This window comes from Phacochoerus africanus, chromosome 8 (genome assembly GCF_016906955.1).
Source record: "Phacochoerus africanus isolate WHEZ1 chromosome 8, ROS_Pafr_v1, whole genome shotgun sequence".
Taxonomy (NCBI): Eukaryota; Metazoa; Chordata; class Mammalia; order Artiodactyla; family Suidae; genus Phacochoerus; species Phacochoerus africanus.
Window position 1 is genome coordinate 118,229,152 of NC_062551.1, and position 26,398 is coordinate 118,255,549.

At 40.0% G+C, this 26,398-nt stretch overlaps 1 protein-coding gene across 20 annotated transcripts in view; it reads left to right on the plus strand.

The window, feature by feature from the left end:
- DTNA (dystrobrevin alpha) overlaps positions 1–26,398 on the plus strand; it is a 424,974-nt gene that overhangs the window by 336,570 nt on the left and 62,006 nt on the right. For 17 of the 20 annotated variants that reach the window (XM_047794094.1, XM_047794098.1, XM_047794099.1 and 14 more), the window contains 6 exons: positions 581–666; positions 7,265–7,419; positions 10,167–10,272; positions 13,169–13,335; positions 16,372–16,496; positions 20,838–20,921. In XM_047794094.1, coding sequence (XP_047650050.1) covers positions 581–666; positions 7,265–7,419; positions 10,167–10,272; positions 13,169–13,335; positions 16,372–16,496; positions 20,838–20,921 — 723 coding nt within the window. Of the gene's footprint in view, positions 1–580; positions 667–7,264; positions 7,420–10,166; positions 10,273–13,168; positions 13,336–16,371; positions 16,497–20,837; positions 20,922–22,334; positions 22,621–26,398 lie in introns of those variants that run through there. The other 3 variants (XM_047794112.1, XM_047794110.1, XM_047794111.1) reach the window with 1 other exon arrangement.

The following is a 26,398-nucleotide window of genomic DNA, read 5'->3' on the forward strand; positions in this document are numbered from 1 at the left end:
ATCTACATCAAAAGAGCTCTGACTTTTGTCCCTTTAAAGTACCAACTCCCTTTGAAAAGTAAATGTATCACATAAGGACAGTTGGCTGGTGGGTAGGAAATGATGAGTGGAAAAAAAAGTGTGATGAAATAGTCTCCATATTTACCCTAACAAAATTCAGGAATTATCTGACCAAAAAAAGAGATTTTTCTGAAGCCTCTTTTAAATAAATTAGAGTCTGTAGAATCATCATGCATAAAATTATTTTATGAAACCCAAAGTGGAAAAAAAGTTCTGTTATTTTAATCCACAGTTAAATAGCACATAACCCTTTGGCTACCTACCAGTCCATGCTTTGAGCAAATGGCATGTACAAAGAATAATCTAAAGATTCTGCTATTTCTTGAAAAAGGAAACAGCAAATAGATAGTTTTTCTGGTATGTCTGTTGAATTGTATTCACAACCTTTTTTAAAAAACGATGTGTTCACATAATGCACGCAATTCTGATGTCCTATGCTTTCTACAGAACAGAAAATGTCAAGCCATGTTATTGGAACTTCTCGAAATGACATCTCTCTTTTTCTGTTATCATTAAACAGGGAAGGCCATGGTAAAATTTCAGTATTTGCTGTCAAAATGGCTTTAGCCACGTTGTGTGGAGGGAAGATCATGGACAAATTAAGATGTAAGTTATTCTCAGCCTTATTCTCGCTTTGCTTACCCCTCCCATATACCACATTGTCCCCTATCCCATTCCTGCCATGCCCCCCCCCCATTTGTGGTTTTCCTCAATCTATGAGAGTTGTTTGAAATATAATCTTCATTGATCTTTGGGTATTTGTCTCAGAAATACTTCGATATTAGATAAACATCAATGAAATGAATGTTTTTCTCCTGCGTATGAATTGTTATCATTTGTAACCTGTTGAGTATCACCAATTAACTGTTCATGATGCTAAAGTAAGATACACATTCTTTCAGGTTCACTGTACCGTACGGCCTTATAGGCATAAGTCCATCACTGTAGGGAGCTGAAGGCTGCATTGGGTAACCTTCCTTTTTTCAGTCATTTAAGCCACACTTCCCGGTCGATTTCCTCATTCTTCTCAGCCAGTGCTGTTCGGATCACTGGGTACTCCAGAGGTTCTGAAATAGGCATTGCTCAGATGCAGGCAGAGGAATTACATACATACACCAGAGACTGAGAATTAACTGATACCAGTAAAGACATACGAGTAGCTAAAATGCACTGAGTGATTATGAACATTTTGTTTACGTTTTGTCACTAAGGGTGGTAGTTTTTTAACCAACATAACAGTGGGAGTTTTTTGGTTTGTTTGTATGTTTTAGGCAAAGAAGGTGAGAGAATAAAGTAAATCACAGATGGTACCAGGAATTGGACCCTGACTCTTTTTCCCTACACCAGTGGCTCTCAAATTTTAATATATATGAAATCCCTTGGAGGGCTTTAAACAAAACAGATTTCCGCATCTCATTCCAGAATTTCTGACTGAGTAGGCCTAGGGTGGGGGGTATCAGGCCAAATTTTTCATTTCTCACTTGTTGTTTTTGCTTTTTTAGGGCCACACCCATGGTGGCATATGGAAGTGCCCAGGCTAGGGGTTGAATCGAAGCTACAGCTTCCAGCCTATATCACAGCCAGAGCAACACGGGATCCAAGCCACATCTGCAACCTACACCACAGGTCAAGGCAACACCAGATATCCGGCCCATTGAACGAGGCTAGGGATTGAACCCACATCCTCATGGATACTAGTTGGATTCGTTTCCACTACACCCCACCAGGAATTCCCTCACTGTTTAAAATTGTGTATATGTTGCTGTTTCAAAGAAAAAGTGCCGTGTAACCCTCTCCCTTCCCCTAAATATTAAGAGTTGCAGTTATAATGCCCTACAAGAAAGAGCGCCGTTGTAGGAGCTGAGAGGCCCAGGTTGCAAGCCCAGCTATGTGACTAATTTTGCTGAGTTATCCTGTGGTAGTTCCTTCACTTCCTTTGTCCTCAGCTTCCTTCTCCATTCTAAATTCGGAGATTTTCTTAGATATCAGTAGCATCTCTGCTAGCTGCAGTCGTTTGTGACTCACAGCCTATAAGCTCTTCTGTCACCTGCAGCCTGTCAGCTGCTAAATGTAATCTCTTGCATCTTGATGCACCAACAAGGAAAGAATAAAAATACACATAGAAGAAGGGGGGAAAGAAACCCTCTATTCCTTTGGAATTTTCCCCAGACATGCTCTGAGGAAGAGCTATGTCATTGGTGCTGTAGATAAGGGGACAGTACATGGAAATCCACATAACCACACATCTTCCCTCACCTCCAGGAGCTTCTTTTCATGGACCGCCAAGTGAAGTTAGGATACAGAGAAGCCCAGGGAGATGCTACGAGGGCCAGTTTAGTCTCTTCGTGTAGCCCGGAGTGATGTTAGCAATTAAAACTATCTACCTTGGTGCTTTATTGAGGGTAACAGCTAAATTAGAGGGGGTCAGAAACTATATATATATATATAGAGAGAGAGAGAGAGAGAGAGAGAGAGAGAGAGAGAGAAACCCCTAGGGCATTTCCTTCAGGCATAGGCTGGGAAGAGAAAGTTTAGCAACATGAACCAGGACAGAAGGGGAAACTCGTGAAGGCCTTGCCGGCTGTTCTCATGTCACCATTGACCACTTATGCTGAGGACAATAGAGAAATTTTTTTTAATCTTTAGAAATATGTCCAAATACTTATTCAATATTAAGCACCTGGACAAAAGGGTCCCTTAATAAAATATGTCTGAGGGAGTTCCCGTCATTGCACAGCCGAAAAGACTCCAACTAGGAACCATGAATTTGCGGGTTTGATCCCCGGCCTCGCTCAGTGGGTTAAGGATCTGGTGTTGCTGTGAGCTGTGGTGTAGGTCACAGACGTGGCTCGGATCCTGCGTTGCTGTGGCTGTGGTGTAGGCCAGCAGCTGTAGCTCTGATGCAGCCCCTAGCCTGGGAACCTCTATATGCCATGGGTGCAGCCCTAAAAAGCAAAAATAATAATAATAATAATAAAATAGTATAAAATATGTTTGAGGACAACTGAGAAAACCGGTTTTCTGCACTTTTGAACTCCTCAGAGCCTTTCACAACCCAGGTTAATTATATGCCATCAAGAACCAGGTGCTTCCCATCTTTCTGCTCAGCTTTCCTCTATGTCAGATTTTCTTCTCCTGAGGGTAAAGGGTCAGGTACAGCAGTTTCAGGAGTCACAGCCACTCCAGAGGCCCCCCAGCCCTTAAGACTCGTGGCCAGGGTGACATCACTACTGGCAACAGGAGAGAAATGCCACTGTGGCCATATCGTCATTCAGTATTTCTCACCTCTTGGGCTGAGAAGGGCTGCTGCTTTCCCTTAGCCCAGAAAAAATTGGGGGCCAATAAAGATGAAAGGAATGGTTGTTAGGTAACCACCAGAGAGCATTGGCACAGATCCAAAACTCAAGATTTAACTAAGTTTTTGAGCAGATCTTTACCCATTGCCAGATCCTTCAAGGTCACTTGCCAGTCCAGGAATCCAAAGTCCTATTTCCTCTCCCCCATCCCATCATTCACTAAATAAGCCCATGGCCATTGAGCATCCAGTGGCCAAAGTAAATCCTCTTCAGCACAGCGAAATAAGTGATAAATGCACAAGTCCCTCTGGAAGGAAACCGTGTTTGTTCTCTAGTCTGCAGAACTAAGCTTCACTGTCACAAATGCTCTAGAAAAACAGGGTGATCATGATATATCACATTGCCTTCTTCTAGAGCAGAGGAGGTGAATCTCAGCCTAATGTGCCTCCAGTCCTCTGACTGAGAAATCACTCTTTGAAAAGTTAATCACAGGGAGGTGGTTTTAATGGTTTCCAGGTAAGTCAGCTGAAAGTAATTTGGCCAAAAACAACTTAGCTAAAAGCAGTTTGGTTGGAAGAACCTCTAAAATGTGTCAGAAGTGAATATCCTTAGTCACCAATATTTCAGTGATAATTGTTGAGCAAATATGGGCAAATCCACCCACAGCCAGCAGTGGCTGACTCTTGGTGAGCAGGACTGTAGGCGTTTTCTCTAGTCTTCTTTTCCTGACTTGCATTTAATCCCAAAACAGGCAAAGTAGTGATTTTATAATAAGCATTGCTTTTATAATGAAAATAAAATGAAAGGACATGGAATGCCTCAGGATTTGAGGGATTTGTTTTTCCTTCTTTCAATTCCGATTCACTTCGAGCCAATATGCCAGCTGTGCTTGTTTGGCAATTTTTCTGTTTTTGCACCTACTGGTGAAAGATATTTAGTTCATTCCAACTTACCCCTTAATGTTGGAGACTCAGAGTAAGAGTGATTGGCTGAAAATAACTTAAAATTTTGAGAAGCAAAAAAGTAGAAAACAGCAGAAAATGTAAAGCTGAGTTTTAAAAGCTGCTTTAAATGCATTAAAAGGGACATCAGCTTCCATGTGGCACCCCCATTTCCAGTACTCAGGTGAAGTCTAAACACATGAGCTAAACGGCAGAAAAGTGTGCTGTACAATTAATAATAAAAATAGCTTACAATTCTGTACTGAGTACTAGGTGCAAGGCATCTGTGTGCTTTTCACCTATTAACTAATTTAATCCTTGAACTAGCCCTTTATTCATAAACACATATATTTCATATTATAAGCACATTATATATATGAATGTATATGTATGTGCGTGTGTGTGTATATATATATGTAAAGGTATATATGTATGTGTGTGTATATATGTGAAGGTATATATGTATGTATGTGTGTATATGTAAGGGTATATATGTATATGTGTGTATATATGTAAAGGTATATATATGTGTGTGTGTATAGGTAGAAGTATGTGTGTGTGTGTGAAGGTATATGTGTGTGTGTGAATGTATATATATGTATGTATGTGTGTGTATATGTAAAGGTATATATGTATGTGTGTGTATGTATGTATGTATATATAAAGGGGTGTGTGTGTGTATGTAAAGGTATATATATTTTGGTGTGTGTGTGTGTATGTATATATATATTCAGAGGACTTAGAGAGTTCTCATGTGGCTCAGTGGGTTAAGTACCTGACAGAGTGCCCATGAGGATGTGAGTTCAATCCCTGGCTTTGCTCAGTGGGTTAAGGATCGGGCGTGGGCATAGGTCCCAGATGCAGCTCTGATCTGATATTGCTGTGCGTGGTATAGGCCAGCAGCTGCAGCTGCAGCTCCAATTCATCCCCTAGCCTGGGAACGTCTATATGCCACAGGTGCAGCCCTAAAAAAGAAACATAAATAAATAAAACAGAGGGCCCAAAATTAAGTTACAAATACACACCTTGTTGAGAGCTTCCCCAGAGTTCTCTCATTTCTTTTTAACCTGAGTGGCCATTAACAGCCACTTCCCTTTAATCCCAGTGACCTAGCTCTAGTTTGGCTGTTGCTTAGTAGAATTTTATCAGTACAGATTTGTTTAATATTAGCTTCAAGTTGGTGAAAGATCACTGTTGGTACCCCTGCTTCTACTCTAGTTAGAGACGTTGTTTAAAATTATTTCAGTGGGAGATTTGAAAAGCCTAAACTACTTTTCAAAATGTGCCCTGGCCTAGAACATCCAAGCCTAGAAGATCATCAGGACAACCAAATTATTGTTAATCAACCTGCCCCCAAACAAACAAGATGGCAGTTCTAATAAGAAAGTCCATTTAGGAGTTCCTGTCTGGCTCAGCAGTAACAAACCCAACTAGTATCCTTGAGGATGTGGGTTCAATCCCTGGCCTTGCTCAGTAGGATTAAGGCTCTGGCATTGGCATGAGCTGTGGTGTAGAACACAGACAAGGCTCGGATCCCAATTGCTATGGCTGTGGTATGTATAGGCCAGCAGCTACAGCTCTGATCCAACCCCTAGATAGAACTTCCATGTGCCGCAGGTGTGGCCCTTAAGGAAAAAATGGGGGGGGGAGGGCAGAAAGTCCAGAAACAGAAAGATTTCTTTTCCCCCTTTTGACTGGAATTCTTGAGTTTCTAGGAATTACATAAGAGGTTTTTTTGCTGTTGGGAACCTTTTTTTGACTAGTTATAATGAAACAAGATGAAATTTACTAAGTAAACAACATTGTGAGAATGGATGAGAGCAACATTAATTTTTGTTGCTCATGTAGATTTTCTACAGCTTCATAATTGATAAATTTTGGAAACACAATAGAAATCCTTTATAAGTGGAGTATTTCAGGAAATAGAGAGCCAATTCATGTCCTCAAAACATAATCCAATAAAACCCTGTAACACGCTTAACATCTGACTGTGGTGTAAAAACAATATCCCCAGATTACATTCTGACCTTGAAAAATTAAGTATATAATGAGTGGAGGTATCTCTGCACTGACTTTACAACAGTTTATCCCAGCATTTCTGCTGGCCTAGTTATAATCTAGCATGGTGACAAAGCATATAATAGCATATCTTTTCCCTCCACTAGTGATTTCCACAGAGGAATTATAGAGTACCTTGGGAAATTATGCCATTAATATTCATTAAGTGGACATAGTGGCAGAAACTGACGGGGAAAAAAAGGGTTCAATAAAGCCAGCAGCTCTGCTGAGAATAATCTGGAGCCCTGACTTTACCCCATTGATCATCGGCAAGGCCAGGCCTCCTCTTGATTGCATGAGGCAAGAGACCATTCCCTGTAAATCAGTTGTCTTCCACCCAGGACACCATGATTTATAGGAAGTTTTCTGCTTCTGTGGGGAGTTAATCAAGTGTTTTCATTGCATCCTTATCCCCATTATGTCTTTCATTTTTCAATATCCTAAACCAGAATCCTGAAGTTTTAATGATAATATGGCTGGGTACATAGCTAGCTCAGTGGATACACACACACCCCAGCATTATTGTCACATTTTCATTGTATCTTTCAAATGAGGTCAGCATATTTCTCACATATACAAAAATTCTTCCCACTGAGTTACATATGAGTTGATAGTTGACTTCAAACTAAAAATGTAATGTTCTCTGTCTTATAAAAATATGCCAATTTTATCCAAAGTACTAGTTAATGCTATATACCAGCATTATCTACAGAAAGACACCACAGACAACATCATGCCAAGAATATCTCTGCATAAGAATTAGCTTTCAAATTATTCCTCCATAATTATATATTTAATTTCTGCAAATTAAATTTAACATTTTTTGTTATTTGCAGCAGATGTGTTGAACTAAAACACTGTAGAATCTTTATGTGATAAAAAAAAAATCTTTCCTTTTCCATCCATCAGATATTTTCTCAATGATTTCTGACTCCAGTGGTGTGATGGTTTATGGACGATACGATCAATTCCTGCGGGAAGTTCTCAAACTACCCACGGCAGTTTTTGAAGGGCCTTCATTTGGTTACACAGAACAGTCAGCTAGATCCTGTTTCTCTCAACAGGTAGGAAAAAGCCTGTTTAAAGAAGTGGCTCTTAGTGGTTGCTCTTCTGTGTGTCACTCCAAGTCACTGCTTCTTCATGATGACCTGTGGTGTATCTTCCAGCTGCTGACAAATGACCTCTGAATCAGTAATGAAACTCAGCATAACTGGAAAACAATAATAGGTGGTGTTTCCCAACCATGAGCCAGGCATCATGCTAAATTCTTTATTTGCATCATCTAATTTAATCCCTACAACAACCCCATACCCTCAATATCTTTATTATTATCATGCCATCAAAAAGACTTAATTGTCACTAGTCTCACATGAAACAAAGTCAGACCCAGCAAACAAGCTTCAACACAGTTTGTTTAGCAAATGAGACAAGAAAGGAATCATAGCCCATGCCAGGTGCAATCTGAGAGGCCCTAAATTGTCCATTAAATTGGAATTCAGAGCTACATGTTTTAACTTGGGTTGATACAAGTCAGCGAGGGAAGCCGCTTAGTTTGGGCGGCTCCCCAGTTTAATGTCCAGTTTATAGCCAGTTTATATCCATGTTTCTACCTCTCCAGTCATGTAGAAAATCTACATATCTAGAACTATTCTCTAACACAGCAAAGTGGAGATTTATAAACCCATAAATTGAAGGTTTGTTTACAATTTTTTAAATATCCAAACTATGTCCTCTAAAAGGACACCTTAAATTAGAATCAGTGCATAGCATCCACTGAAAAGCTGCATTTACTGTCCAGCTAATAAACCTCATCTACCCATTTACTTGGTGATATAAGAGGTCAAAACTGCCTCAGGCATCTCTGTGGGTCATGGGTTCATTTATAATGTATCCACACATTCAATAATAGATGGGATGGTTTGATCCACTAAGTATCAAACTCTACTTCCCAGGGGAAATCTCACCCAGGTAGTCTCTCCGACCCTTCCCATGCCCCCACCCCCAGCCTGGCATAGGTGTGTGATCTCTGCCCCCACTAAAGCATGCCCTCTTTTAAGTTGGTGACATCAGAATGGATCCATTCACCTAAGCCTCCTTCTATACAACTTCTTCACCCAGAACTTTTCATCAAACACCAAGTCCTACTGATTTCCCTTTCTAGAAGTTTCTCAGATTTCTTTCCTCATCATCATCTCTTGTCTGGCCTGTTGCATTAAATCCCAAACTGACCTCTCTGTCCCTGGAATTGTTTGTACATTTACTGATTTTAGGTAGTGCATCATGGAATCCTCAGGAAAGATACTAATGCCCCAGAATATTTCTCATTACAAGTCAGCTGGAATAATAAGACTTTTTTTAATAAGACTTAAAATAATAATTCCTTTTTTAATGGGATCTATAGATTCAAACAGAATTATAAAGATAGTGCTCTTGCTCAAAATTCCTTTTGAAATATCCTATAGATATTATATAATTATATAATGCAATTATATGTTAAATAATCTTTTGTATATCCTTGATGATGAGAACTTTATATATGTTGAAAATCACAGTAGCACTTTTGACTTCCAGGAGTGATTTTTAGCTAGTGTGATGAATGGTCAAATGGATAAAATTATGTGAAGTACAAAAAGAGGAAATACAAGAAATTAAGATGCGTTTGTTTTTGTGCTTCATATACTGGCTGTAACAGCAGTTTGAATGAGGAAATTCCAAAATTGTTTTAATTGCTTCATAGAAAGCCATCCCAAGTGATTGTTTTGAAAGACAGCAGTATTTTAGACATGATGTAGTAGCTTTTTAAAAAAATACTGTCTCATTGCTTATACTTTACATAATTTATCTCTTAATAATCATGTTAATAACAACCCTATAAAAAGCTTAAGTTATTTAGTATTATGAGATAAAGCTAAAATTGTAAATATCTCCTGATAAAAAAACATTAATAAAATTATTTGCAAAGTAGAATAATTAGTGTAAAGTTTAACCCTTTAAAAGGCACTGTAGCTCTTCAATACTGATTTCTCGTCTAAAAATATAAAACCATGCCATCCACCTTGATCTTCTAATTCAAAATTTTAAATAAAATGGTGGCTTTTGCATGTAAGATTTTGTTAGTCATACTGTTACAATATCATTTTAAGAAGTATTACTGTAACTTCTTAATTTTTTCATTTCGAAAGAAACAGATAAATTGCATTTCTTTTATACATCAGAAAGCACCAGGATAATGACACAGAAGCAGACTGAATTGTGAGAAAAGATATATAAAGAAAGGAGAGAAGGAAATTTTTTTTTTAATTTAGACTATTCTTTTCTGACAGGGAAGATGGTTCCCTCTGAACAGGATTCCCTCCTAATCTTGTACAGCAGAACTATTCACATTAACCACAAAATAGTCCTTATGGAAGTTGGGGAAGTCTGAAAGGGAAGCTATTCCACAAATTTAGAATAGCAACTGATATGGGAATTGTGGAATGTGCTATATGATGCACTATTTGGGTAAAATGTTTTAGAGAATGTCTACTCTCCATCTTTCCTCATCATTTTCATGTATGGAAATGATCCTCTCATGATGGTTTTTCTCCTTGTGATAATATTGACTCGGGCTCAGTGGAGATAATTCAGTCCTATGTATGCTTAAATACAGAAAGCAATTAATCTTTTAAATTCGGAACTAGTTTCAAGCTCTGTTTCTTGATGTATGAGGGGTTAATTGAATGTCTCGTTTCTTCTATCTCAAATGATATTTACATAGCAGGTATATTAAGATTATTCTCTGTTCTCAATTTTTATGGGTTTTTTGATGCAGAAAAAAGTCACCTTAAATGGTTTCTTGGACACGCTCATGTCAGATCCTCCCCCACAGTGTCTGGTCTGGCTGCCCCTTCTGCATCGACTGGCAAATGTAGAAAACGGTGAGTAGTTACTATTGGACCAAGGCAATTTCTTTAATTAGTGAAATTAGGCCATCAAGTCTTTAGCTATAAAGCCAAGGTCATTGTTTTGGGGAAGTAGTTCTGAGTCTTCATAGAACAAACCTCTCTCTTTGATCAGTACGACCTTATGGATGCATTGCAAAATTAGGACTGTTTTAAAAACATTAAATCTCACACACAGTCTGTCTCTCACAAGTCAGGTGTAGCTTAAATATTTGCTGTAACAGAAGAAGAATCTTAATAAGAAATATAACATTTTCTAGTATTTTTTTAGGTGTGACCTTCCACTGTTGGTATACCTGGCATTGACTCTTTCTTCACTATTGGTATTCCTGGCACTCGACCAGGTAGAGGAGATAGGAAAAACAAAACAAAACAAACTGTATGATAGTGCTTTGCTAATCTTTAGTCTTATGCTACAAATTGTAAGCTTTCAACAGTAGTAGTTATATAAAAGAAATGAGTAATGTGCTTTTTTAAATAAAAGCAAGTATTTATATAATAAAAGTAATTAGTTTTTGCATATCCAAACTTCAATATGAAATACAGTTCAGAACAAGATTTAAAGAAATTTAAACATAAAACAATTCAGTGCCTCCATCTGATCTTTAGATGTTCTTATTTATTGTTTAATTTAACTCTGGGAATTCTCTAGCATTAAAAATGAAATAATTTATCTCCTCTTACTGGAATCCTAACTTCTGAACACTTCTTTAATATGCATTGGGGTTAAAGTTAGCTTTTTTTTTTTTTTTTTTTTTTTTTTGCTTTTTAGGGCCACAGGTGTGGCATATAGAAGTTCCCAGGCTAGGGGTCAAATTGGAGCTGCAGCTGCCAGCCTACACCACAGCCACAGCAACACAAGATCCAAACCACATCTGTGACTTCTGCACTACAGCTCACAGTAATGCCGCATCCTTAACCCACTGAGAGAAGCCAGGGATGGAACCCACATCCTCATGGATCCTAGTCTGGTTAGTTAACCACTGGGCCACGAAAGGAACTCCCTAGCTTATTTTTATTTATTGGCCATGCCCATAGCATAGGCAAGTTCCCAGGCCAGGGATCAAACCTTCACCACAGTAGCAACCCAAGCAGCTGCAGTGACAATGCCACATTCTTAACCCACTTTGCCACAAGGGAACTCCTAAAGTTAACTAATTTTAAATACCCATTTAGAACAGTTAGCATCTCTTCTTATTATCTCTCTTAAAGTTAAAAATGTATCCTGTTCTGCTCATGAAGACAATTTAAAGAATGAACTTACTAGTTTCTCTATAATCACTACCAATCGTAGATTTTTTTTTTTAAGTGCTTCTTGTTCATCTGCAAGAGCAGAGCAGTCAAGGTCCATATCATGCAGGATGAGTTCATATTACTGTTTTCAGTTCAAGAACTAGTCATTTTCCAATTATAAAGTTGTCATTTCATTCCTTCTGGCTCTGTATTTCCTGTCACAGGAAATGAGTTCCTTAGGCCCCGCCCCAGAGCATGTCCCTAGATTCAGGTCTTATTTCAGCCTCTCTCAGGAGCCAGAAAAGGAGGATATGATGCTGGTTCAGAAGACAACATGTTCAGAACTGGTTATATTATTGTTTTTACAATTTAATTTTCATCTTTTTTTTTCCCCTTTTTTGGCTGCCCCTTGACGCATGGAGTTCCCAGGCCAGGGATCAGATCTGAGCCATAGTTGTGGCTTATGCGACAGCAGTAGCAACACCAGGTCCTTTAACCCACTGTGCTGGGCTGGGGATGGAACCTATGTCCTGCTGCTGCAGAGATGCCATGGGTCCCAGTCAGTGCGCCACAGTAGGAACTCATTTTTATTTGCATTATTTTCCCTGCCTGGTTAGCCAGAGAATAACTTTACCAAAGGTGAGAACTCTTGGTTATCTTTAGCTCATGGCATGAAACTACTTGGATTTGATCATTGCTTAGCTTCAGATCTCAAATATTTTACCTTGCCTGCTTTGTAATTCAAATTTCCTGCCAAAGAAAGTTAAGCGTCTCTTGAACTATCTGAATTAGAACTGTATTCAGATAATTTACTCATCTCTTTGAACCCTATCTATCTGCCTATCAAGAACATTTTTTAATCTATTTTTTAAACAAAGGCAATGTCATTCATTAAATAAGCCCATTCACTACTCCATTTTTCTTTTGGCTGTGCCCTAGCAGGCAGAAGTTCCAGGTCCAGAGCTCCAACCCAAGCGGTAGCAGAACCCAACGCACAGCAGTGACAATGCCAGATCCTTAACCCACTGAGCCACCAGGGAACTCTGCTACTCCATTTTTCACAAAGTAACTTGATACTCTCATCCAATTTTTCTACTCTCCTTCCATTCCCCTTCTTTATCCTTCCTTCTCATTTTCCATTTCTCTAATATTTGCTCTCCACCCACTGGACAGTCAGCTGTGTTCCTCTATTGTGCTTCTGCATCTTCAGTGCACTGTGCTGGTCTCTTGGAGACAGAGAGCAATTTGGGGGAAAGGCAAGCCAGTTTGAGTAATTTATATTCTTACAGTTTAAGAAATGGGAGTAGAAAGAGCAAATGGCATGACAGAGATGTATTGTTAAAAGAACTCCCATCCTCCATCTCATTTCATTTCTTCTACACCCCCACCCACCCACCCCCAAGCACATGTGTGTGTGCACACACACAGACACACACATACACACACACACACACACACACACACATGCTTGAAAACGGTAGTGAGGGTCTAGGAATAAACTTAATGCGTCTCTCAGCCAAAACTCTCATTGGAAATCATGGGGTGCAACAGAAAAATGCAATTCATTTGGGGCCGTATTTTTCCTTATTCTGGCTCATGCTTTTGTTTTCTTGTTTTTCCTCATCTACTGCCCCCTCAGTCTTCCATCCAGTTGAGTGTTCGTACTGCCACAGTGAGAGCATGATGGGATTTCGCTACCGATGCCAACAGTGTCACAATTACCAGCTCTGTCAGGACTGCTTCTGGAGGGGTCATGCCGGTGGTTCCCATAGCAACCAGCACCAAATGAAAGAGTACACGTCCTGGGTAAGGCAAGACCCAGGCCACACGTACAGTGGGATGTGTGAGCGCCATCCAGAAGGCAAGGGGATCACAAGGATGGTGACAGAATCGAGGGGCAAACTTACCTTCTAATCTAACATTTCCTCCTTTCCCCTCCCACTCCTCATCTTACTGGGATCTCTTACTAATTGTGTCCTAACCCAGCGTAGCTTCCTAAGACTTAAAATATAGGAAGACTCAAACTATATTACTTCTTGGAATACAGTTTTGGTTTAGGTAACAACGAAACAGCAAACACCATCTGGACCATAATATCATTTTCACAGTAAGTTAAGGTTCCTCTCAAGTTGGGGTTGGGGGCAGGCGGCGTGTTTGCGGGAATTGCCTACAAATTGTTTTTCGTTCCTTTTTTCTTAGACTGTGGAGTTGCTAGTGGTGGTTTTTGTTTTGTTTTGTTTTTGTCTATTTAGAGCCACACCTGTGGCATATACAAGTTCCCAGGTTAGGGGTTGAATCAGAGCTGCAACTTCCAGCCTACGCCACTGCAGTGCCACTCGGGATCCAAGCCACATGTGTGCCGTACACCACAATTCACAGCAATGCAGGATCCTTAACCCACTGAGCGAGGCCAGGAGTTGAACTCACATCCTCATGGACACTAGTCAGGTTCATTACCACTGAGCCACAATGGGAACTCCCTGGAGTTGTCTTAAGTGCATGACTGGAACATGATGGAAAGACTTGTGAGTGTATGGGCTTCATAATACAGTTCCATTTTACTTTTTTGGAAGAGGGGGAGATTGTGGCTCTATTAGAAAATCATCTTTTCAGAAATTGTGCAAGCGACTAACTTGCTAAAGGTAACCTGTCCTTGTGACGGAAGTGTTCTCAGGAGCACATGGCACTGGGTCTGTGGGAGGAATTTGACTCAGGGAGTTTGCTAATCAAGTGGCTTACAGTTTTCTGACTTCTGTCTCAGTTAAACCCAAAGACCAGATCCAGTGATGTTGTTCTGGTGCATCTGCCAAAGTATTGCTCTATATACAAATTGGTTTCTGTGAGCTGTACTGTCAGCCTTGCTAACCCCTCTTGGAATAGTTCTATCATAAGAAAAGGCAAACTTTTTAGATAGTTTTTTCCTACAGTTTAACATATCTCAAATCAATCTATAGTCTTTTACTTAAAGAGTAACTTGTTTTATTTTCTTCAAAAAAAGATAATCAGAATATATATTTTAAATCAGAATGCTCTTTCTAGGAATTATTATTGGGAACTGATATTCAGTGTGAATATATTAATCGTTTAACACATGTCAGATTCGGAGTTCAAATAAGAGTTCCTCACTCAGGTACTGCGTATCAAGGGCTGGGTGAGAGTTCAAATGCCACCTGTCACTGTTGCCTGCATCACATGCTAAGAATAGATAAACTAACACAGATCATGAAATACAATTTAGTAGAGAAGGTAGGAGAAAATACTGTCTATTTTCTTATTGTCAGAATGTTACCGATTTTCAAATATGTTTTATCCCAAATCCAAGAGGGTTGGTGTTTGAAGCCTAATCATTTTTAATTATTGTTGTATGGAAAGGCTAAAATCAGATAAGGAGCCTTATTCTTAGGGGTTGTGGACTCTACAGTTATATGGCAGGGCAGTGTCACTACAAAGTAGAGTCAGACTCCTCACCAGGACAAAGGAGCCCCAGTAATTACGGGGTGAAGAACTGTTGTTGCTGCTGTTTTGTGTTCTAAGAATTGCATCTCCTATCAGTCCAAGAGGGACTTCTTGAACAATGCTCCCATTATTTAGCTTTTAAATGAAGAGGACAAAAGCTACTTCATAATTTTGCCAATTATGGACTCTGTGTAAAAGGAAAAGGCAAAATTCTAAATTGCTCCTCACAGAAAGGAAAACTTGAGGTAAAGATTTCTTATATGCGATAGCCTGTTTTGATAATCTTGGCTGTGAAATATTAAGATAAACATTCCATTAGTCAAAATGAAAAAGAGATGGCGTGGAGTTCTTTTGTGGCACAGCAGGTTAAGAATCTGGAGTTGTCACTGTAGCAGCGTAGGTTCGATCCCTGGCCCAGGAACTTCCGCATGCCTCAAGCATGGTTGAGAGAGAGAGAGAGAGTGGTGGCATGATGCTCTTGAAATAACATGAACTTTCAATTCTAAAGACTCTGAAGTTCTGCTTTTACTTCTAACCAGATATATCCAGCCACCCTTGAAACTTCTTGCCCCTGGATTCCTGCAAAACCTCCTGCTCATCTCCTTCTTCCCACTCCTAGCTCCTCTAAAACCGATTTCTGTTCTTAAGGAGAAGCAGTCCTTCTAGAATCAGATATAGTCCTGTCACCTTTGAGTAGCTCTTCATTGTCTCCCTCAGCCTTTGACATAAAGACCACAGTCCTGGCCCTGGCATATAAGACTTCAAAGCTCTGTTTCCTGCTTTCCTCTCCAGAACAAGGTCCCCTGTTCTTCCTCCATCTGGAATTACCTTCCAGTCCCCTGAGAGTTTGTCAGGAGAACTCCTGCTGTTCATGAAGTCCCAGCTAAGATGTCTTGAGCAGAATAACTACTTGCATTTATCACAGCATTTGCTGAAACTAAGCAGCCGGAGGCAAGTCCCCTCGTAGCAAATTCCGAACACTCTAGTCCCAGCACTGAGCCAACTCCCTGACTTAGAATAGATTCTCAGAGAAGAGTTCTTGAATGAATGAATGAATGAATGAGTATGTCTACTCTGAATGCAAAGCATCTGATAAAATGTCACATAGGTGTTGGTTGTTGGAGTTCCCATTGTAGCTCAGCAGGTTAAGAACCCGACTAGTACCCATGAGGATGCCGGTTCTATCCCTGGCCTCACTCAGTGGGTTAAGGACCTGGCATTGCCCTAAGCTGTGGCGTAAGTCATAGATGCAACTCAGATTTGGTGTGGCTGTGGCCCGGATTTGATCCCTAGCCTGAGAGCTTCCATATGTCGCAGGTACGGCCCTAAAAAAAAAAAGAAAAAGAAAATGTTGATTCTTATCTCGAACCTTCCTCTTCCTTCCAGAAATCACCTGCCAAGAAACTCACTAATGCATTAAGCAAGTCTCTGAGCTGTGCTTCCAGCCGTGAACCTTTGCATCCCATGTTCCCCGACCAGCCTGAGAAACCACTCAACTTGGCCCACATTGTGTAAGTATCTCTGCCGTACAGACTAAGAGACATCTTTCTTCATTGACACGAGTGTGGATCCAAGCAAAGACAATTACTTTGGTATCAGTTGTCCAGGACCAAGCTTCAAGTTTTATTTTCTTAAATAACAGAGTGAGGAAGTTCCCATTGGTCTGATCCCTGGCCTCGCTCATGGGTTAAGGATCTGCTGCGAGCTGTGGTGTAGATCACAAACGCACCTTGGATCCTCAGTTGCTATGGCTGTGGCGTAGGCCAGCAGCTGTAGCTCCAATTTGATCCCTATCCTGGGAGCTTCCATGTGCCACAGGTACCGCCCTAAAAAGACATACATACATACATACATACATGTGAAAGTCATGTTATTATCATTTTTTTCTTGGCAAGGTATGCAGTATTTCTGCCCAGATGTACACATCTGCAACACCATATAATTCACCTTGAAGTGGAAAATATTCAAAAAGCATAGTTATAAAATAAGGCTATTGGTGGTATTTGCACAATGGGATGTTACTAACCAGTGGGTGAGGAAATATTAAAGCACACTGTACCTTCATGTCAAATGTGCTTTGAGTCCCAAATAGAGAAGCCCTTTGTTTCTTTTCCCTGCAGAGCCCATCATCTTAAAGAGGCCCCAAATCTAGACATTGTTGCTGACGTTGTTGTTGTTTTATCCTGAGCTACATAACTTTAGAAAAATCGTGGCCTGTGCAGAGGAAGGTTGAAGAGGTGGGAATCGGTGGCGAAATTCATCAGATGATATAAAAACAGACTTTAAAAAATGTCTCCTTGGAGTTCCCCATTGTGGCACAGGGGAAACGAATCCAACTAGGAACAATGAGGTTGCAGGTTTGATCCCTGGCCTTAATCAGTGGGTTAAGGATCTGGTGTTGCCGTGAGCTGTGGTGTAGGTCACAAACGTGGCTTGGATCTGGTGTTGCTATGGCTGTGGTGCAGGCCAGCAGCTGTAGTTCCGATTCGACCCCTAGCCTGGGAACCTCCATATGCCATGAGTGCGCCGCCCCCCCCCCCAAAAAAAGCAAAAATAAAGTCTCCAAAGTATGTATGACTTTGAGGAGCAGAGAGAATTGGTCCATTGAGCAGTGCTACCACCCACGCCTTCCACCTCCTCAAAGCCTCATGCCCTGGGCCCTCTCTCAGGCCCAGAATATGGAGGAGGCTTAGGTAGAAGAAAATGTTTCTTCCTGGGTGTTATCTTTAAAAAAAGAAACTCATTGCCTGCCTCAGGTATGTAGTCTCAGGTGCCTCAGGAAGCCTCTAGAACAGGCAGTTCCCTTCCTTCTGAACTGCCCTTCATTTTGCAAAGTTCAACACAACCTCCTGCACTGCAGGGCCTGTGTTTGCTTGTTGACATCAAGAAGTGGGTTGATGAGGAGTTCCCATTTTGGCTCAGCAGGTTAAGGACCCAGTGTAGTCTCCATGAGGATGCGGATTCAATCCCTGCCCTCAATCAGTGGGTTAAGGATCTGGCGCTGCTGTGGCGTAGGCTAGCAACTACAGCTCCTCTTCAACCCCAAGCCCGGGAACTTCCATATGCAGCAGGTATAGCCATAAAAAGAAAAATAAAAGAAAAAATAAAAACAAAAGACAAATTTTACAAAATGTTTGATTGTTGAAATAACATACAGAAAATTCTGGATACACAATGTCCAATCTGTATTAGAACAGATTTTTTTTTCTCTAACTTTTAGCTTTGGGCATTTTTCTATTTGCTATTCAAATGATATTTTCCTGAATGGATAGTCATGTCTTTTTTTTGGCGGGGGTCAGGGGGAGATCTAAGACTTCTAATCTTAAACTATGCTGTCCATTTAGCTGTTCTAAATTATCATAGGCACATAAAAGCCAGTTAAGTGGTGATATTTTGATATTTTGCTTTTGTTCTTAGCTACTGTATTGCTTGTAAATGTTACCATGATTAACTGTCTCTATTCTATTCAATTTTTTGCTGCCCAAAGAGATACTTGGTAAGTAGTTCAGTAGTCCCCAGTGTGTTAATAAAAGATTTATCATCATAATTATAAGCGGTTATGAGACATAAAACAAGTGAGAGACATGAAACTAGTTTATAACTAATTCTGCCTGATGCTGAGCACTTTCAATTTATGAAAAGAATGCCAATTTTATAAAAATGTCCTTTGTGAAGGTCTCATCCAAAAGGAAAATTTTGTATGAGTCTCTGTGACTTTATCTTCTGGAGCTACTTCTTTTTCATAAGATTAAATATGTTTAAAATTCCCAAGGTGACCTGTTTATTAGATAAAATAACTTGCCATTTGATTGTGCAGGAAATAAATCCCTTTGAAAGCCACTATTTGGTGCCAAGGTTAGCCATTCTGTGTCCCAAGTTCAACATTTTTATGATAAACCGTAAAGGTGAATCCATTTACTAAGAAACTGCAATTTCGGCTTTGTGGAAACCAGATTCAATAGAGAAAATTTACCAGACTAGTTAAAAAGTGTTCCGTTTTATAGAGATGTTTTCTCATTATAGAGATCAAGCAAGATGGGAAAGTTTGTAAAAAGACACAACCAGAAATGTTGGTCAAGTGGATTTTTTTTTCCACTTCTTGCAAGGTTAAAGTGAAGATATTTCATTCAACTGACTGTTTTAAAAGCTGATGTATCTAACTTTTCGAAATTCACAGAGCATATTTGTTTAACATTAGCATTCTTCTCAGAAAGTGAAAGTGTTCTGCTCAAAGCAGAATTAGCTTTAAACTGGTCTCATGCATCAAAGACACATCCTAAATAAGTAGTATAAAACACTGAGATAGTTTTCAGAACTTCAGCTAATATGTTAGAGCAGATCAAATAGCGAACCTGCAGTTTTAACCTCACTCGACAAATTTGTTCTCAAAAAAATCTGAGAACACAGTTTAGCACCAGGCCCTGGGAACCAAGAGTTTCAATGAAGTTTTGCATATAGTGCTGACGTTTTAAAGCCTAACTAGAATCCTGTCCCCGCCCCCCATAAATACATTGGGATAAACAAGTCTGCCTTTTTTCCTGGAGTCTCTCCATTGTAGAATCTATAACTAATACTTGGTTTCCTAAGATAAAAACTAAACCACTACAGGAATTCCTGTTGTGGCTCAGTAGGTTAAGAAACCGACATAGTGTCCTTGAGGATATGGGTTTGATCCTTGACCTCGCTTAGTGGGTTAAGTATCTAGCATTGCTGCATCTGTGGCGTAGGCCAGCAACTGCAACTTGGATTCGAGCCCTAGCCCTGGAACTTCCATATGCCACAGGTGCAGTCCTAAAAAAGGAAAAAAAAAATTAAACCATTACAAATTTGGCTCTTAATCAAATTGACACAAATAAATTCTATAGGCTACAGCGTTCATGTTTCGTCTTCAAAAAATTCTATACTATCAAACCCAAATATAAAATTATAGTGAAACCCAAATTTCCCCCAACTCAGAATGCTGCCCTGCCTCCATCATCTACCTCTGAACTGTAAACCCCATCTTATCATCATACCACAGAGCATCTGACAGTGAACCTAAAATAAGACTGAGCACTGCCTGGAGATGAGATGGGGATCTCAACTCCATCATTTTACCTGAACTAAGACATCAGTGATAGGGAAAGAATGACAAGATGAAATGAAAATTAAGACCTGGATGACACACCATGTGATGAGCTTGATGTTTAGGGTCTAGGACAATTCCTAAGAATATTGAACCCTGTTTTCTTTCTCTGGCCATATGAAAAAAAGTGTTAAGGGGATACCTTGCATTGTGTACCCTATTATTTAGATCATCCAGATAACAGAGAGTCAGTAAATGCTTCTGTTGCTTACTTGCATCTTAGAGCAAAGAGCAAAGAAGGCACAATATTGTTTTGTAACTGGGTCCTTACAGACCAGGTATACTGTGGGGAGCCATCATCATGGGAACACAAGAAGAAGTTTCCAAAGCCTTAGGAATCTCCTCTTTCCAAGAGGATGCAGATTCTGATTATCAGCACGTTTTCAAACTTCTCCCTTTAGAAAGCAGCAGCCTGCCTCCAAATACTCATTCCATTCGAAAATATGACTCAGTGAAACCCCAACGTTCAAAGCTTGTGAATGAACATTCCTGTGAAGTCCAGAGATCTTTCCCCCAGTGTTTAACAAACGCTCTTCTTCTCAAGAAAATGGAACATCCCCAAAAGACTTCAAGAATTTAATTGCAAAATGTAAAATTTCATATTGATCCTGGGGACAACAAGAACTCCGATCTTCCCAGCTTCTCTCCTTGAGAGATGATGAATAGTTTTTAACTTGTGGTTTTTCCTTGTTTTAACTTTCCATCCAACTTTCTTTCTTTGTTTTAGGCCACCCAGACCTGTAACCAGCATGAACGACAGCCTGTTCTCCCACTCTGTCCCCTCCTCAGGAAGTCCTTTTATTACCAGGAGGTAAGTTGCAATCCCATTATAAAATAAACCCTGTCTTTGGTAATGAGCCGTGATTCTGTGGCCCGGAAAAAATTTTCTAATATAGGCCAAGCACAGAAGATTATTATTAGAAACTAGTTTGTAACTGTCCATCACAAGTGTTCCCTTTCATTCATTTAGATGCATGCTAAGAGGGCTGGGATGGCTTTGGGAATTAATGTCACCTCTGGAAACTTGCATTTACAATATATCCACAGTAAGAATGCAGGGTATGTTTTCATTTTACTGCTGACACACATGCATTCTGTCTCATTGAGAAAGTCCCTTTTACATGCATGCATTCTATCTCATTGAGAAAGTCACTTTTATAGCACTTGGAGCAGCCCATTGCAAGCCAGGGAAATGGAATTTCAAGATGCAATGGGGAATTATCATGGGAATTCTGAAACATCTCACAATGTAAAGCTCCAGATATAAAAGAATCTTCTTCTTAGTGAACTCTTATATTCCTGAGGCTAGAGGCTCAAGACCAAGTTTGAAAATACAGTTTCTGCAAAAGTAAATCATGGATAATAACAGGAACTTTTTTTCAAAAGAGGGTGGATCTGTGTCTCATCTTTTTGCACAACGATCCACTGCCATGTAAGCGAACAGGTGAAGCAGATACTGTTCTTAGAACCAGCAGAGTAAATATGCAGGGGTCAAGAGGTACCCCAAGTCATTTGATCAAATATCACAAATAAAGCACCGGGGAATTCTTTTAGAAAAACATCACAGGAAAGCAGAAACAAAGGTAAGAAAATTGGAGTGAGTAGTTGAATGTAAGATTGCCGATGCCTTTAAGTAGAAAAAAAAAAAAAAGGCGGTGGCCTTATGTTTCATAAAACAAAGATAATCAATAATTTCCCCCAAGAGCTGCTGAGGTACCAATTTCCCTGTAATAGCCTGGTATGTTCTAGTGAAGATTTGCAGACAGTGAAGCTCAGAAGGCTGCTGATTTTTTTTCCCTGAGTTCCCAGATTTGTCCATCAGCAGGAACCTGAGATGAAGATGTTCCCCATAAACGTAATTAGCAAGACAAACAGAATGTGGATGTTCATGGTATTTCCATCCTATGAATTAAGCAAGTCTGTAACAAGCAGAAATGAGGAGGCGATTGAGCTACAGAACATCCACAATGAAATCCTAGGGTTGAAAACCCCCAATGTGCTCCTCTTACACTCCTTTTCAGAGCCACCAGCAAGTTCAACCATCTTTTCTAAAACAAAATCCAAAACTGTAAATTCTGTTAGAAACACGGATCTGTGCCTGTATCTTGGGAAGATCTGGCGTGATGCTGAGAAAAATGCACTTTTATTAGGATGCTCTGCATTCTGCAAGTATCAAGCAGAGATAGACCCCATCCTTACTGAAGATCATTTTATATCATTTCAGCTCGGATGGTGCTTATGGTGGAATCGTCTAGATGGATAACATGGCTCCTTCTACTCTAAAATATTCCTATAATACTCTGAACTGTTCTGATTCCTTCAGAGTGCACGGTACCCATTAGCCCAAAATATGATCATTTCCCCTTTTGCCCCCATTTTTAGTCCTTCTGGAATGTTTCCTCTGAACCACAAGCACGTTATCTAAAGGTTGCAGTTCATCCTATCATCACAGAGGTCGGCCTCTGGTCTCTGTTTGAAGGGTGCTGTTCAATAAAGCTGTGTACACTGAACGTCTTTCCTCTCTGAGTGGGCCTTGCTCTGTCTGTGGGAGGTTTTTAATGAGGTCTCGTTATTTGCATCCCTCAGGCTGCCTGAGGGAATAAGTGTATCCAGCCCAGTGGCTGAGGAGCATTCACTCCTAAAGCTGCATATAAATCAGCTTGACCACAGCACATGGTCAGTATACCAACCCTAAAATCACTATTCCTATTGGTAGTTGCATAGCTAGACTGACGGCCCTACTTCATGAAAATCCTCTTGTATGTGCTGGTGGAAAGAGGTCTTCTGGGTTTTCACGAGATTCCATTGAGAATTTCCAACTTGAGCTGGACTGCTCAGCTCTTTTCTCTCTTTACCACTTCTTTTCTTGATTTTCTGTCTTCACACCTGTATGTATAAGATGAATATGTGTGAAGAGCACCACTTTGGATCCCTTCTTTGGACAATTCTCTTTTGTACAGTCTGCAAGACCCCGAATGCTGATTCCTCAGACTCTTGAATTAAAAAGCCTCTTGGAATGATTTTAGCACTAACTGGGTGAGGCCAGGATACCATCATTTAGCTGGACCATAATGCAGCAACAGACCTGAGGATTTACACCTTTCTGTCCCACTGGGCTTGGGCCATTCCCCATACCCCCAGGTAGGGCAGACTGATGCCTATTGAAGCAGCAACTTCAAAACCAATTTCATGCTCTTCGTGCTTAATTTCTACCTTTTGATAATGCCAGTGTGATTCACTGTTTATTTCCTAGCCATGTCCACAAACTAAGGTTGATAGAAATCCATCATGCCAAATGTAGGCATGAGCTAAAGGCCCTCTTTTCCTACAATTAGAACTGAACCAAAGAAATAGGACCTAGAGCTCTGCCTTCACTCCTACCCCACCCCAACAACCCTTTTAAAATCAGATGAAACCTAAAATCTAAACAAGCCAAAAATGGTGCTGGGCAGTGATAAAGCTGCATTTAAAAAGTAAGGAAGTTTGCCAAGCAGATATTTTATTTAGCCTGAGCTTTTGGTCTTTTGCTTTGTGACAGATCTTACAAAGATAAAGCAGAATGAGAAAGAATTGGAAATCACCATTCCAGAATCCTCACTACAAACTCCTGGCATTCCTCACCTAGAGTCCTTTACAAGCATACCACTTTGATCTTCAAAAGGCACCAGGCTCTATCTTTGAAGTCTTTTGACATCCTAGTAACCTAACACAGAGATTTATGAGGGCATAACTCTGGTTACCACACCATCTGTCCCATCCCGTGTTCTGATATGTGTTTCCAACTATATTCTTGATTCATTTCTCCCTTACTTAAAAGAAGAGGGGCAATTCTCAAAGGCACTCTCCCTTAACCCTTTGAAGTCTTCATGTGTGTATGTGTGTGTGTTCACACTCAGTGCTGATTAGCAATTTGGTATAATGCGGGTCAAATAAGGCAATTTGTGGACTAACTCCATTCATTTTCTTGGTCATAGCTATATCCCTAAACCTAGATTGTTTTCTTATAAGTACATGAATTTATAGGAAAAGAATAGCTAGGTCAATAGAAATTTATCATTACTGATAGGAAAAGAGCTCCAAAATATGACATATGCTGGTTCAGCAAGGTTAAGCTTATGAAAGATAACCTGCCATTACTACATATACTATTGCAGGACCTGACCACAAAGTCAGGTCCAAAGGCCCTTTCCCCATCTCACTGCCCACAGCGTTCTGGCTCTGAGCATTTGCTGTCTTTGTTGGTATCATATTCCCTTTGCAAAACCCAAATTTTCTTGCCAAAATCCTTACCTTGTGTATGTGAGAGAGCAAACCAGTCCTTTCCTATGTAAAATACATTGCATTAATTACAGCCATTTCTTCATTAGCTGTAATAAGGACATTGCAAAAGTCTGAATGACTAGATTTTTTTTTACCTCCAATTTTAAAAGCATCTCTTAAAGGTCTTACAGATATTTTTATAAATACAACCTCTCAAGTCTCAACCACTCTCAAAAGGAATCAAACACTTTGGCTATTATATATATCGCATCTAGCCAGATCTGATCAGTCTGTCAAATATTAGAACATTGCTTATGATTCAGATTATGTTGAACAGTTTGATATGCTATTTTCTGGTTTGTCACAATGTCGTTTGGTTGATACCTAATACTGTACTAGGTCCAGCAGTGCAGACAGGGAAGACATACCACCCGCTCCAAACACCCCCAGTTCTTCACAGTGGTACAGCCTTTGTGAGTTATTTTTGTTGGTTGACTGGTTGGTTAGTTGGTTGATTTGTTTGGGTCTTTAACCCCAGTTCTTTCAGATACTTTGCCAGAGCTAATAAGCAGAAGAGGTTTTTAAAACTATATTGCAGCCTTAAGCAAAAATCCAGGGAGCATTTGGGTATGATTTCGTTACCTTAGAATCCCCCCACAATGCTCTCACTTTAGCAAAAATATTGGCATCCATTGACATTCTCCAAAAATTAAAAGCTGAATTTAAATAAAGAAATATGAAATATTTTGAAATTGTTCTATCCTTCCAAAACCCATTGTGTCATTGTGTATGTATGTGTGTGTATAAAAAATTTTAGGCCATTTTTCTTTTATGTGCTCTTTTCTAGAGTATGAAAAGGAATTAGTGGAAAAATAGAGATTTTTTTTTTCTTTTTTAGAAAAGGATAATCTAGGACTTTCCATCAGGGCTCAGCAGTTAATGAACCCGACTAATATCTATGAGGACATGGGTTTGAGTCCTGGCCTCACTCAGTGGGTTAAGGCTCCAGCATTGCTGTGAGCTGAGGTATAGGTCACAGACATGGCTCAGATCCTAGGTTGATCTGGCATTGCTGAGACTGTGGCATATCCCAGCGGCTACATCTCTGATTCGACCCCTTGCCTGGGAACCGTCATATGCTGCGAGTGCAGGCCTAAAAATAAAAAAAGAATAATCTAAAGGAAAATTTCCTGCCTCTTTTCTTTCAGCAGAACACATGAAATTCAAATTCTACTTGTCATACCCTCCAGGGTATGACTGTCACTGCACCCTATGGTAATGATAATGTGTCTGCAGATGGATGTGCTTATGCATTGGCAGGGCCTGGTGAAAAGAAAATAACAATAATAAAAAGAGATTTGTATACACAGAATTTTAGGGATGGTAGCCTTGCTTCTTGAGATTGTGATTAGAAAAGATTCATTACCCAGGGTCAAGAGGAGCCCCAGGTAGTTCCCAATTTCAGAGGCTAAAAGGAAGACTGCAGTTAAATTTGAAGACGAGGCATGCAGAAGAAAGAGAAGCTTCCAGAGCTGGAGTCACAGGAAAGCCACTGTAAGGTTCTGATACACCGACATGCTGTAAGCACTGTCTTCTTGATAAGGTTCCAATCTTGCCTGATCCCAAAGCCCAGGACAAATTGGAAATATCACCAAGCTTCTCCAAACAAACTGCCAGAGCTACGAAATGAAAGTTCAAAAATATAAATTATTCTATAAATTGTTGTGAGAGGAGTTCCCACTGTGGAGAAGTGGGTTAAGAATCTGACTGCAATGGCTGGGATTGCTGCTGAGACATGGATTCAACCCCCAGCCTGGTGCAATGGGTTAAGGATCCAGCTTTGCCACAACTATGGCATAGGCCACAGCTGCAGCTCAGATTCAGTCCCCGGCCTGGGAACTTTCATTTGATGTGGGTGTGGCCAGAAAAAAAAAATTTAATTTAAAAATGAAATATTGTGAGAGTACATTGCTTTGAAGAGGTCATAATAAAGTACCTAATCTCACCAACTTCACTCAGGAGAAAAAT